The 13985-nt window shown below is 41.6% G+C and overlaps 2 protein-coding genes across 6 annotated transcripts in view; one reads left to right on the forward strand and one right to left on the reverse strand.

The window, feature by feature from the left end:
• IFT140 (intraflagellar transport 140) overlaps nucleotides 1-13985 on the forward strand; it is a 78927-nt gene that overhangs the window by 30970 nt on the left and 33972 nt on the right. For all 5 annotated transcript variants that reach the window (XM_064672403.1, XM_064672406.1, XM_064672402.1 and 2 more), the window contains exons 17-18: nucleotides 566-697; nucleotides 2976-3172. In XM_064672403.1, the coding sequence (XP_064528473.1) occupies nucleotides 566-697; nucleotides 2976-3172 (329 nt within the window). The remainder of the gene's footprint in view (nucleotides 1-565; nucleotides 698-2975; nucleotides 3173-13985) is intronic.
• The window catches only part of TMEM204 (transmembrane protein 204), a 28367-nt gene continuing 17860 nt past the window's right edge, over nucleotides 3479-13985 (reverse strand). Inside the window, exon 3 of the mRNA XM_064672411.1 lies at nucleotides 3479-5718. Coding sequence (XP_064528481.1) covers nucleotides 5474-5718 — 245 coding nt within the window. The 3' untranslated portion in view covers nucleotides 3479-5473. The remainder of the gene's footprint in view (nucleotides 5719-13985) is intronic.

The following is a 13985-nucleotide window of genomic DNA, read 5'->3' on the forward strand; positions in this document are numbered from 1 at the left end:
TCAGCTGTTACAGGAACTGTTCCCTGGGATCTTAAAGCAATCAGTGAGCTGCTGAACTTATAATAGGAATATGATTTTTTTTTTTTTTTTAAAGTTGAAAACAGGTGTGGCTGCCCCATCCCTGGAAGTGTCCAAGGCCAGGTTGGACAGGGCTTGAAGCAACCTGGGCTAGTGGAAGGTGTCCCTGCCCATGGCAGGGGGTGGAAGGAGATGAGCTTTAAGGTCTCTTCCAACTCAAACTGTTCCATGATTCTGTTTCTCTGCCCTGAGCCAGGTCTGTCAGGAGGCTGCTGGAGCAGCTGTGGCCTGGGGTTTTTCTCTCTGTGGTGGGTGAAAGTGGCTGCTGGGAGGCAGAACTGTAGGTCCCTGTGCAGAGGGAGTCCCTGGCTGCTCACAGCAGGGAGGAAGCCTGTAGCCCTGCCCTCCCCAGCAGCTGTGTATGTCAATGTATATGTCATATTATTTTCAAGAGAAGCTTCTGCCAAGTGAATATGGAAAATAAAAACAAAAAGAAAGAAGGATATTGCAGCATAAAACCAAAACAATGCTTTGCTTCCTTTTCCAGGTGGATGTTTGGATTATTTCATTCTTCAGCACTGAAGAGCATGGCCTTTTGCTGCAGGACAGCTTTCCACTGCCTTCATCCTATGAAGTTCTGCTGGGCATAGAGGTGCCACATTATTACTTTGCAAAAAAGGTGAGGCAATCTTTAACAATTCCTTCCCTTCCCAGAAGTTCAAACTTTCCACTACATAGGGATCAAATTTTAACCAAATTGAGTCTGGGGTAAGTAGAGGAACTCCAATGGCAGTGGCTGCATCACATGTAGAAATGACATAAAGATAATTCTAATGCAGGTGAACTTGGCAGGACCGTGGAATTTGCAATGAGTTGACTTTTTGTGGGTATTGCAAACTGAATGTGACATACAAATATAGGAGAAACAGAAATTACCAGGGAATGCAACTTAAAAAGGGATGTGAAAAAAATTCTGCTTTATCTATTCACTGTGCCTGTTGAAAGTACAGGTTGTGTGTGTGTGTCAGATTTACATAGGCTGTAAGAGAGAACACTTCCTACTAGCTTTGGCAGAAGCAACCCACTTCCTTGTTAGAATGCAGCTTAATCCCCAAGAATAGTTATCTTGCACTGTCACCAAATACTGCAAATGCCAGGAATGCAGGCTCTAACCTCTTAAACTTGAATTTCAATCCAAAACTGTTTGGATCTCAGGTAAAAAATACCCTGCATGATTCCATGCATACTGGGAGAGCTGCAGCCTGTTACTTACAGATTGGTTTCTGGTGAAGCGCTGACCTGAGTTTCCTGGTGCCTCTCAGGATGATGATTTGCTCTGTTCCTGTCTTGTAGGGGAGTGTAACAGGGTGTTTGTTCTACTAGGGCATTTAGTTTTGTAAAATCTTCAGGGAATTAATATTAATGAGACTTCTAATCCTCTAAGTCATCTGACTAAGGCCAGTTGGATCATGCAAACCTAATTTCCTGTAGTTTAAGAGCAGTGTTAAACAGGGAAAATGTATTGAGGTGTTTTTCTACTTAACATGTTCAGATTCAAACAGCACTTTGCAATTCATCCCTTTCAAAGCGCTGCCTCTTGTCACCCTTCCTGTGCAGATCAAGCTTTTAGAGTTGTACTCTGTTTTACTTTCCTTTTTCCCTTAATTTGAAAGGTCAAATGTGATATGCTACATTTTCCAGTCTTTCTTTTAACATGTCTCCAACGTGTCTTTCTCCAACATGTCTCATGCTATTTTACTTTGATATTATGTCTTTTTTTTTTTTAAACCCCGTATGGATTATTGCTGCCATTAGTTGTGTTTTCGGAGGGGATGTGTCTATAAACCTGTAAGTATCTGCATTGTTTTGCTCCTCTTCCTTCATCTTCTTCTTCTCTCTTTTCTGTTTCCATTTTCTTCCTTGGTAGGTCTCTTCATGACTCTTCATGACTAAATCACTTGTTACACAATAATTCATTTGGGAAGCCTGATTTAGTATATGAACAGAGTCTGCTTTAAATACAGCAAATTGAGCTGATGCAACAAGCCTGTTTTGACCAAGTTTCATTCCAGGGTTTCTCCTTAGTCGCTACAATATCTTTACTGTCCTAGTTCCAGAAATTCCCCAGGTTTTAGTCAACTGTATTTGTGCTTTTGATTTCTGTCTTTTACTGTATCTAAGACTTCCACTGTATAATAATATAATGCTATTTTTCTTGGCTTCTGTAAACCTTAATATTTAGTTATCTAAATATACAGTTGAGGTAGAGTGTATGTGCAACTTCATGACTCAGATGATCTTCCACTGTGCTTGGCCTGGGAAAGTTTCCTTGTTACACTCCAGACACATCATTTGACACTGAGGATTGAGACTTTATTCTTCTTCTGAATAATGATTGAATTGCTTTGAGCTTTGTCAGCCTTTCAGTGACTGGTGAAAGTATCTCTGAAGCTCCAGAACTGCTAGTTGTATAGGGAAGAGTTTGAACCTGAGCTTCAGTATTCATAAGCTTCACACAAAGGCAAGGATAAAAGAACTAGGTCTCTATAGTTAACTTTCAGAACAGCAGACTAATGTTTGAGAAGAGACTAAACTTGGAGAAATGCTTATCTGAAATCTTCAGAAGTCTGGGGACTTAATTATTGCTATTACATTTGTAATAATAATAATAATAACTATAGGAATAGGAGGTTACCTCTCTGTGGTATTATACCAGTCTCCAGTGATCACTGACGTACTGTGGTTGTTCACTGCAGTATGCTCATCTCTTCTATGACATTCCATATTTTGGGGCATTTTCCAGGAAGTTCCTAAACCTCTCAACTGTTGTCACTATTGATCATGGTCCTGCAGAAATAAACAACTTGGACTGTAGTGGGAGTAATGTAACTAATTACATGTACAAAGGACTGAGTTTCAATCTGCCTGATCCCTAAATGCCAACCTTCTGCTTTTAGCTGGGAGATTCTGAGAAGGGAGCACCAGAGCCTGGCTCAGCTACGGTCTCTCAGATGGTTGCAAGGAGACCCATGAGAGATTTTATTGGCTTGGGAGACTGTGATAAGACCACCCAGGATGCCATGCTGAACTTCAGCTTCTATCTGACTGCTGGAGACATGGATGAGGCCTTTAAAGCCATCAAGCTGATAAAAAGGTATCAGAACTATTTGTATGTGTTTCTTTTTGGGTGCGGTTTATTTTTTTTTTCAAAGTTCGTATGAAGTGTTGATCCTTCTAAATTCTCCTTACCTTTTCCCTCTCTGATTTCATTCTACCTTTCATTTTAACAACATGAAGCATTTATTTTAAAGACATCTTCATGCATTCTCTGCTTATTCTTTGTCTACAAGACATTGCAAGCTCTGTGAGTCTTTTTTACTAAACAGGAAAGAGTAACTGATAACCAGCAACCTTATCCTATGTATGAATGGCAAAATCTCACGTCATCACTAGAAGAAAATGAACATTCACAACTTTATTTATACATCTAAAATAATCACAGTAATACCGTGTATTACAGATTTACCAACCACATAGCTGATTTTTAAATTCAAATGTACATTATTATAATATGGATATTGCAATATTAGGAGAAATAATATAATGTCTCTTAAATACTCCACAATATTTTATTTTAAAAACCTCTGCATTTAATCATAGCATATTATTTTTGGAATTATTTTTTTTCCCAGAAAGTAATGCAGGCAAATGAATACTAATCTTAGTTGGTTTTTACAAACCTACTGCTAGAAGAAACTCTTTGTCAGCTTTATGGTGTTTACCCTGATAGTCTAGAGCAGTGCAGTTGTTCTAGAGCATCAGTCTCTGCAGAGTGTTGCTCACTTGAAACGTGGTGCAGAGCAGCAGTTGGGGTTGAGTTTCTTATCACATCCAAACTGAGTGCAGAACAGAACTCAAGAGCCAGCTTGATGATCAGATTTTAACAAAGTGTGGAAATAGAGAAGCAAAGCAGTGTACTCAGCTGGGAGCAACGCAACAGTCCTAAGGGATTTGTAACATTCACAGCTCATGGTCTGTCAAACCTATTACTAACTGTGCTCAGAGCAGCATCCTGAGAGCTTTTAAACACCTGACATTGCTTCAGGTTCCTGTATCCCAGGTGTTCCTGCATAATAGTTTTTGGTGTGTTGGTTTTCCTCCTGAAAATTACATGCACAGGACTTTTGTGAACCCGTGTGCTTCTCAGCGTGAGACTTATAATAGGCCTCATTCCAAGGGTATTCATTTTTCACTTTGTTACCACATCATTAGCCACCAGCGTGCTTGTAACAAATGTGGATATAGCCTTCCTAAATCTTCGTTCGCTAAGCCTAGCCATGACCAAATTAAGTTACTAGGCAGGTTGTTTTTAAATCTCATGCTGAAGTCTTGTATATGTGTCTTACTTTCCAGTTTGGGTGCTTGAGTGGCAGCTCTGTTCTCCAGTGTTCCCTGTGTTATGTGCCTCTGAGCATTGCTGGGCAGAGCTGGTGTCCTGCCATAGCACTCTAATGTCAAAGCAAATGTTAAAGCTGGCTGGGAAGAAAAGAAACCAATTTGGGCTGAAATATCTGTTTTTGATAATAGTTCCCAACAATGTAAGTTAATCATATATGTGATTATTAGGGAGTCCAGGTAACCTCCTGAAGATATTTGCCCTCAATGTAACACTGAAGTAGATTTTTCAGCAGCATGTGTGGCCTGTTATAGCTGCGTACCCTTCTCATTTTTATTGTCTGTTTACACATGGGACAAACCCAAACCTTTGTCTCAGGATACAAAAGAAGTGTCTGAAAAAATGCAGCTTAATTCTTCTGCATTCCCTTTCTTTACGTTGAAATAGTTGGAGTTGCTTTTGCTGTTTACTCTCTGGGCTGTGCTGGGGCTGGGAGCACATGTTACAGCTAATGGGAATCCATTCCTTGTAGAGAGGTGGAAGGAAGGACTAGAGAGTCATGAAATTTGAACAGCTGTTAAACCCATCACTTATTCTATAGTGAGTTTTCTGCTTTCTCAGATTGCCTGTTAACTCCAAAGCCTATAGCTTTTTACTTTATTATTAGGGAGCAGGAGAACTTGATGCAGACAGAGAAAACGTGTGTTTGGTTCCCTCTTTCCTGTGTTCTCATTGCACACACTCGGTGTCTTCTCCAGCTGACCCTGCTGCCATGCAGCTGTGATTCTCTGTCAGGATTCTGACAATCCAACATTCTGTGCTGTACAGCAGAGGGAGAGGGCAATATAATATAATATATATAACATTATGTGTTTTATACATATATATATAGAGAGAGAGAGATGGAGCCCATCCAAATAATAATTGAGGGCCTCTGCCCACAAGAGTGAGCGTTGCGATGTCTTTCAACCCTTAGTTTTAAATTATAGCATATATTTATAGAAAAACAATTCCAATGCAGATCTCCTTGGAGATCCTTCCCCTTTCAAGTGCTCTCCTTCAGCATGGTGACTCCACATAGTCGTTTTCCAAGCCCCGGCGAAAGCGAGCGGTCAGGGTGCGGCTGATGACGATGACCCGGGGGGCCATGCAGTCCTCGCGCCTGTGGAGGATGTTCCAGATCAGGATGGCAGCTGCCAGCGTGGCCAAAAGGCAGGCTCCAATGTTCAGGTAGCAGGACCAGGAGAGGTTGGTGTATGGCCCGATGCGGTAGAAAGTCACCAGCCCAATAACCAGAACAAAACCTGCAAGCAGAATGGCAGACTTACTTTTTTAATGAATTCTTCTCTTAAATTTCTGTAGTGGCGAGATGCCATAGGCTTCTCAACATTTACAGACTCAATGTCTATAAAGCCTTTCCATTCCTATTATGATGTGCTGGATGTGTTCTTGAATTCATATTTGGGCACGATGGTACTGCCTTAAACAGAGGCTCAATGTTAGCCCTGTGCCAGGGCCTCACCACCCTCCCAGGGAAGAATTTCTTCCCAAAATCCCATCTAACCCTGCCCTCTGGCAGTGGGAAGACATTCCCCCTTGTCCTGTCCCTCCAGGTCCTTGTCCCAAGTCCCTCTCCAGCTCTCCTGGAGCCCCTTTAGGCACTGGAAGGGGCTCTCAGGTCTCCCTGGAGCCTTCTCTTCTCCAGGTGAACACCCCCAGCTGTCGCAGCCTGGCTCCAGAGCAGAGGGGCTCCAGCCAAGTCTTCCTTCCTGTCCCTATTGTCAAACAAAATTATTTTTCACTTTTTTAAAAGAAGTAATTTATGATTAGATTGAAACAAACATAAAGAAGCAAGTATGCTTCTAACTATTTCCACTAACCAAGGAAAGGTTTCCTCTTTCTTCTCCTACACACTTCCTTCACCACCACCATAACACAAGAATGTCATTGCCAAAAGGACCCCTTCATGAAGGGAGATGGAATAAACAAAGACCCATAAACTGCCAGAACATTTCTGGACACCATCTTCCTGAGGTCATGGGCAAGGAGAAGTCAAGAGCAAGTAAGTCCAGTGGCTGTATAGTGTCTTCTCAGTTAGCCACACTGCTTGTGCCTGCAAACACTGTCCCCATGGATACATGACAATGATGTGATCCCTGGCTCTGGTCCTTTATTTTTCATGAGAGATCCCATCCTGAGTATGCACTGTATCAAGTTTCTAAAAAGAGTACTAGTAATGCAGTGAAGATGGAAAAGACTCGAGTTATATACAGATAAAAAAACAGAGGAGGGAAATTAAGTACAAATAGGAGGAAAAAATCAATCATTACTTAAAGGCATGACACTTGTACTGTTCTGAGAGTCAATAACGTGAAGGCTGATTTCCCCTCCTCATAATACAAACACCGAAGGAATATTCCTTCGGGAGATGTCTGGCATCTTTGGCTCTCCTGTGTCTATCTAGAGGGTGGTTTGTAACTCAATTGCTTGCTGCACTTTCTCCTCCTGAGAGGAGAGCTGTACCACAGCTGGCACGGCCAGGGAGGCTTTGGAGTGAGGCATCTCTGCCTGAGGATAGGTGAGGAGGAAATAGGTTCTTACAGGTTCTTTCCTGCTCTTTCGCTGCTCTGCTGTGAAAAAGGCTTGATGTTCCCTGGAGGGATTTTAGGCTGTTGACTCAGTTGTAAGGACACAATAACTCCTTGATTTTGTCAGTAAGTCTCTTAGTTATTTAATGGTTCAGCTTAGTTATAAGTGAACAAGTTTCATCTGGGAAAAATGTGGCCACATGGAGCACACTGAGTGGCAGAACTTGCCGATCCACACAATTGTGGTTTGCTGGTGCTCCCAAACGGAGCCTTCAGACTTGCTCAGGGTAGCATTTCCATGTTAGCAAGTCGGAGGTGGATTCCCAGTGCATAGGTGGTCATCCAGCGTTATTTCCAAGTATACAGGTTTGAAAGTTGCTTCTTGACTCCTGTTCAAAAACACTGAGTTAGAGCAGAGGTAGAAAAGTGGTGAAGTTGTGCTTTTGACAAATTAAGCTTGAGTCTTGATTTTTTTTTTTTTTCCCCTCCAGTAATCACTGTTGGATGACACACCGATATCACATGCTTTATGCTTTGCAAAATCCTGGTCCTTTGAAGCCAGGCAGATGTCATTTATACCCTTGGATGGACTCTTGAAGGCAAATGAGGGAGCTAATTTTTCTATATATTCACATGCTCAGCTCATCACCACGTGGGAGGGGGAATGTTCTCTCCTGGTGCATTCCAAATTGTCACTGAAGTTTGCCCATGTTTTTTCAGCATTCACAGAACACTGCTTTTGTCCTCAAAGCCACAGTTAACTGTGCTCTTTCTTTTCTGTGAGGTTTCCTTGAACTGCTTTTGAGTTCCCATGACTTTGCTGTTTAGCGTTATCTGGGTCTTGTATGAGTTTAATCTATTGATTTAATCTATTGATTGTTAGCAATAACACCCAAGAAGATTTTAGCAGAGCTGGGAAACAATAGGTTTCCCTCATTTTCAGTGTCATTCTCTGAGTTCAGTTTGTCCTGAGGCACATGGTAGAGAAGAGAGGGGGAGATCAGATCCCTTATTGTGAGATAAATCAGTTTTTTTAATCTTTCCTCTGAGATGGCTCAGTTTGCCCCCTGTGGAACCTGGATGATGAAGCTTCCCCTGTATTTTGTATTTCAGAACACTGGGAGCAGAGGATGCTAGTTGTGAGGTGCTTATAAAGAATTTGGAATTTACATCTTCATTTAGGTCTTATAATGATGACACAGACTGATAGTGCTCTACTCTGCAAGAGGTTGCGGTCCACTGTTCAAAGAATGATAAATAGGAATTTTCTTATGAAGGTAGGAAATTGAGAGAAAGGGAGATGTTTGCACCTTCTGCAGCTGAGTTGTTGACCTCTTTCATCTCCTTAAGGTTTAAAATTGGCAGGAAGGAGGGTATAGATACAAATCAAGAGACCCATCTTACTGGGGAGTCTGGCACATGAGAAAACATGATCAGTTTTGATTTTCAATTTTCCTTTCAGAACTTGTTTCCAGTTCACACACACTTTCACAGGGAATCCATAAGGCATTAAATAAATTTTAAAAAAAGATGTGAAGCAAATCATAAAACTTTAAGCAGGAAGAAATTTGAGCAGAAGTCATGTGAACCAGTGACCACCCACAGATACCTCTAAGGGACAGTTATAAATATTAACAATAGTCCACTTCACACACACTCTCTTGCAATATTTGTTTGAGACTCTCGTGGCAGAGGGACATGGGTTTAGAAACACCAGAGTAACCCTGATGCTATGTCATGTCTTGCAGCTTAATTTCCACTGTAGACTATTTTCAGTATTTAAATGTTTTTCCAAATACCCAGCTTTTAATGAAATTACTTAGCTTTTCCTTTTCTCCTTATGTATCACTTATGGCCAGTTACTGTCCTAAATGTCTGCACATCTCCATGTTCTATCTGATGGAGCAATTATCCACCAGGAAAAAAGCACTAAGGCTTCCTTACAGATCCCAAAATAAAACTATTTATGCTAGCAGGACTATTTCCCTTTGCAGGCCCTTTGCCTGAACCCTGCTCAGATGAGCAACCAATCATACAAGAGGCTTTCTCTCCTTTCCCAGTTCTGTGCCAGTGGCTGGGCAGGGCAGGGGAACTGGTGAGAGCTCCCTGAGTTGGCAGATCCCAGGAGCCAGTTGCCAGAGCTCTTGAGTTAAAATGGAGGCTCTGTGTAGAATCCTTTGCTGCAGGCTAGACAGGAGCTGACATTTAAGAAGAGAAAAACATGTGGGAGAGGAGAAAATATGTTACTGTAGAATTTGTTCAATCAATTTTAGAGTTCTGCAGGTGTCAGTGAGCTCTAGAATGGAAACGTCACTGAGAATGTTATTTTCCAGTATTCTTATTTTATATTAGTGTGGCCTGATATTGGAATTATAAATGTGGGAGCTCCAGAGCAAAGGGTAAAGAAATCATAATGATCCAAAATGACTGAGTTTGTATAGGATGGTAAGATTTAAATTTTGATGAATGCTGCTTTTGTGAAGATGATGATGAGTGAAAACCCCAAAGTTTGCTTGGATAGATTTTGTCTGTAACAGCTTAATCAACATTTAGTCTGTTATGTAAATGACTGGGCAAACACATGTAGTTCACTTATTTGTGCTGTTTAATAGTTAGAAGTACCCCTATAAAAATTAACCTTGTTCAGGAATAGTTTCCAGGACTAGAACTGTCTGTGGTAACTTTTCCCTTTTTAGATAGATATTTGTAGCAATGTCTGAATTCAGTTTCACTATTCCAGTAAGATACCTGGAGGAAGACAGTTGGCTTCCCAGACTATTTCCCATAGGCAACTCTACAAAAAATAATCAGAAAATTGCTCTCTTTGCCATCAGGCTTCCTGAGCTCATAATGTACAGTGCAGGTTAAGGAGGGCTGCAGAAGGGACATATTTCTTTAAATTTATTTATGAAAATATTGAACATTTTCATCTGGTTTAGTTTCTTTTCTGTTTTGTAGAGATGACAAGACTTCGAGATGCGTGGCTGAATTTCCCTCAATTAATTTCATTAGGTACAGCAATCAATTTCAGATCATTTTATTCTTTATTGTCTCAAGTCTGCACAGAGGCCACATCTTCACTAAAAATCCTGATGAGATTACTTGAAGTGCTTTATTTTCCCATAGAGCTGCTGTTTATCTCTGGTTGTTTCCCATCCGTAGCAAAACAAGCTGGAAGGGGGGGCTTTTCCACTAGGGAAGGAAACAGATAACGAAGTCACTCAGAAGACTTTTGGTTGGGACAGTATTGACTGTGGCAGTGGGAGTGGGCTGGGAGAATGTTACTTTTTGAACTTACATTTCAGATCTGTACGCTGGATTTCCTGTTTGACTGAAGCTGGCTGCAAGCCAACTATGGAATTTTAGCATTTTGAAAGAACTCTAACAGTCACTTTTTTACTTCTGTGATTAGTTCGTTGCTTTTTCAGGCACCCCTTGATTCTCATTCTTCCTTTTTATTATGATGGATAGTGCAGTTGAAGACATTCACATTATGTTTTTTTCTGGGTCGCCAGAAAGTCTTTATTGGGATTTATAATCCTCCTCTTTACAGCTTGTCCTATAGGATGACTTTTGCTGCCAGGAAAAGGGAGAAGAAGGAAAATAGAGCAGCCAGACTGTTGAGAATTCACCACCTACGCTTGTGCAGCAGAACTGCAAACAGGGAAGGGAAATGTTTCCCTCCTTTTCTATGTACCCCATCAAGTTTCACAGGGAATGGTTTAGCTGTGATGAGTCACACACCTGAATGAGATGCTTGTAGGAGCTCAACCTTATTTATCAATGTGAGATGGATTCCCAAAGTGATTCCTGTAGGACTTATGCAAACGATTAGTTAATAAACACCTTTTCCTGTTTCAGCTTGGCACTTAAAGGAGTTGTGCAGGGCAAATGTGGGTCCTCTGTAACAGTAGTGTGCTCTTCATTGCAGCACCAGGCTGGATGATGCTTTGGTTTCTAATGCCCCAGGGACTCAAATGACCCTTGAGGTTTCAGTAGGACATTGTTAAGAACAACAACTTTTTTTTTTTTTTTAATTTAAAATTTCCTTCCAAGGATTTTGGAAGCATGTAACATCTCTTAGAATTAAGAGAGTAGCACAGCTTCTCAGGGGCAATAAGACCCTCTTGTCCTTCACTTTTCTGAATTACAAGGGCTTGTGTTCTTTGTCAGTCCCTGTCTTAAACCTGATGGGAGATTTAGTTAGTGTAAGGCAGTGAATCCTACTTTATGTCAGAAATCTTCAAAGGAAGGTGCAGAGCACTGTTTAACCAGTCTAGGTCTATTGACAGTAACTTGCTTTTCTGGAGGTTTTGGAGGTTTCCTTAGAAATTATGCCAGCCTATGAACAGAAGGTCGAAAAGCATTCCCAATGAATTAGGCAGAATTCTTCTTGGACAACTGTTTAAATAAGGATAAATGTGCAGACTCTCACACTGGAAGTTGACTATAAGCATTGCTTGACACCTTGGATTCAGAGGCACCTGGAGCCAATTAAAGCTCTGCTTTAATTGTAATAAACTTCATATCAGACACAGCTATAAGGTCCTGTTGTAAATCAGAATCATGGAATAGTTTGGGTGAGAAGGGACCTTAAAATTCATCTCATTCCAACGCCCTGCCATGGGCAGGGACACCTTCCAATCCAAGTTCCAAGCCCTGTCCAACCTGGCCTTGGACAATTCCAGGGATGGGGCAACCACAGCTTCTCTAGGCAACCTGTGCCAGGGCCTCACCACCCTCCCAGGGAAGAATTTCTTCCCAAAATCCCATCTAACCCTGCCCTCTGGCAGTGGGAAGACATTCCCCCTTGTCCTGTCCCTCCAGGTCCTTGTCCCAAGTCCCTCTCCAGCTCTCTTGGAGACCCTTTAGGCCCTGGAAGGGGCTCTCAGGTCTCCCTGGAGCCTTCTCTTCTCCAGGTGAACACCCCCAGCTGTTGCAGCCTGGCTCCAGAGCAGAAGGGCTCCAGCCCTCGGAGCATCTCCGTGGGCTCCTCTGGTCCCACTCCAACAGGTCCCTGTCTGTCTTATGCTGAGGATCCCAGACCTGGCTGCAGTACTGCAGGTGGGGTCAGCCTGAGCCAAAATACCCTGTGCAGAGAGAAGCAGTCCTGGACATTTCAATGTCATCTTCTGCTTTCATTGTTCGAGTGCTCTCTTCATCTCCTGATACCTCAGAGGGTTAGAGCTGCATAACTGGATCGAGGGAGGCAACTCGACTTGAATTGTTTCCATGAGACACTTCCATGCATATATGATGTGTGTGTTTGTAAGCAATAAAGTGAATGAGTTGAAGAACTTTCCATTTCACACACTTATTACTGCATTATTTCTAATGCTGTGGCTGTCATAAAACATTCCTTATCCTTGCATATCCAAACGATATTGATCTGGTAATAATTCGTTACCATATTTCTAATCAGAATATATGCCCTTGACATTGAGATGCTACAACAACCTGTCTGCTGCTCTTGTCAGTGTTTAGCCATGAATAATACAGGCAAATCTTCTCCCTGCTGCAGCTATACCAGATGAGGAGTTCACCACACTTCTTGGGAGCTACTGCCCTTCCCAGTTTTGCTGGTTCAGCTGCTCCCAGGAACTACTTCAGACAAAATAAGTGGGATAGGCTTCTAGATTTTAAGATCTTTGAAAATGTAGTTCATTTTGCAAATATGTGAAAACAAGATCACTTATTGTGATGTTTGCAGTCCACATAAAGAGCAGGCACATTTGGCACTGAGGTGAAATAAAAATAAGAAAGAACGAAAACATTAAGCACTAGCCAAGCAGTCAAGTTCTCTCTTTTTGTTATGATTTTTAGGTTATTTACAGCACCTCATTTATTTGCTTCCTTTCCAGGAAGTAGTAGGTTTACAGCTCCATAGATTTCATCTTAGAACAGATCTGGCTTGAGAGTGTCGTGAAGGAAAAAGGTGGAAGGAAGTAATACAGAAGCCAGGATCACATTCTGTCAGGAATATCTTTGGCTTTGTTCTCCGATGGCTGCTGTGCTGTTCTGATCTGCATTGAGCTTTTCTGGATATCAGTCAATCTAAAGTGGTTGGACCCAGAAAGAAGAGAGAAGGTAAATGGTCCAACAACTATTTGATTTAGTTTTAACAGCACGGGAATTAGAGTATGCTTGAACTCAGCTTTCCTGTGATGGATTAGGGGTCTGGAGTGAAACACAGCATCGGCAGAAAAACACAGTGGGCAAAGCTGGAATGCAGTGCTTGAAATTCAAGAGAGGTAAGACTGTAATGTATTTGGCTGTAAATGACAAGCTCAGTAGGAACACAAAGCTTTTTAATCTTCAGGATATTACGTATTAAAGTAATTTAATGCTGAAAGCAGACTGGCAAGAATATTAATCATTATGATTCAGGTTTGCAGTCTTGGACGTTCAGAAACCAGGATGAGATCTAATGTAAGGGGTATTCTATCCCAGATTTTCCCTATTGTGTTTTTAACATTTCACTCTTAAATCTGTGATAATCATCATTATACAAGATCAAGACTTGGCTGGAGCCCCTCAAGGCCTGATCACATCTGGCAAGTTAGTGCTTGTAGTAGTTCAATATCCTCTGAAGTGCTCTTTCTTCCCTGTGCTATTAGTATGGATTTCCCTTTCCAACAGCTCTTCTGTCAGCTGTTATTCATCCTATATTCAGCACATGGAGTTTTTAACAGTTCCTTGATAAAAAACAGAAACCACAAAATCCTCTAAAGGGGAACTTCTGAGCTTTGACACAAAATTCCACGTACAACGGTGGTTCCATTTTCACCAGAAGGCTTTTCCAAAGCAAACAGCTCACTTTCCTGTTAACAGGGAGGTGTGAGGCTGCAGAGCTTTGGAGCTCTGTGAATCCCGTTGCTGTCCCAGGAGCAGTGCTGTTTCCTCTCTTTTTTCCTTCCTCTTTGCTTCCTGGGGCTTTATTTTCTGTCAGAGGTCCATCCTTTTTGAATAGCTGTCAAATGCAT

This window comes from Pseudopipra pipra, chromosome 16, assembly GCF_036250125.1.
Source record: "Pseudopipra pipra isolate bDixPip1 chromosome 16, bDixPip1.hap1, whole genome shotgun sequence".
NCBI lineage: Eukaryota > Metazoa > Chordata > Aves > Passeriformes > Pipridae > Pseudopipra > Pseudopipra pipra.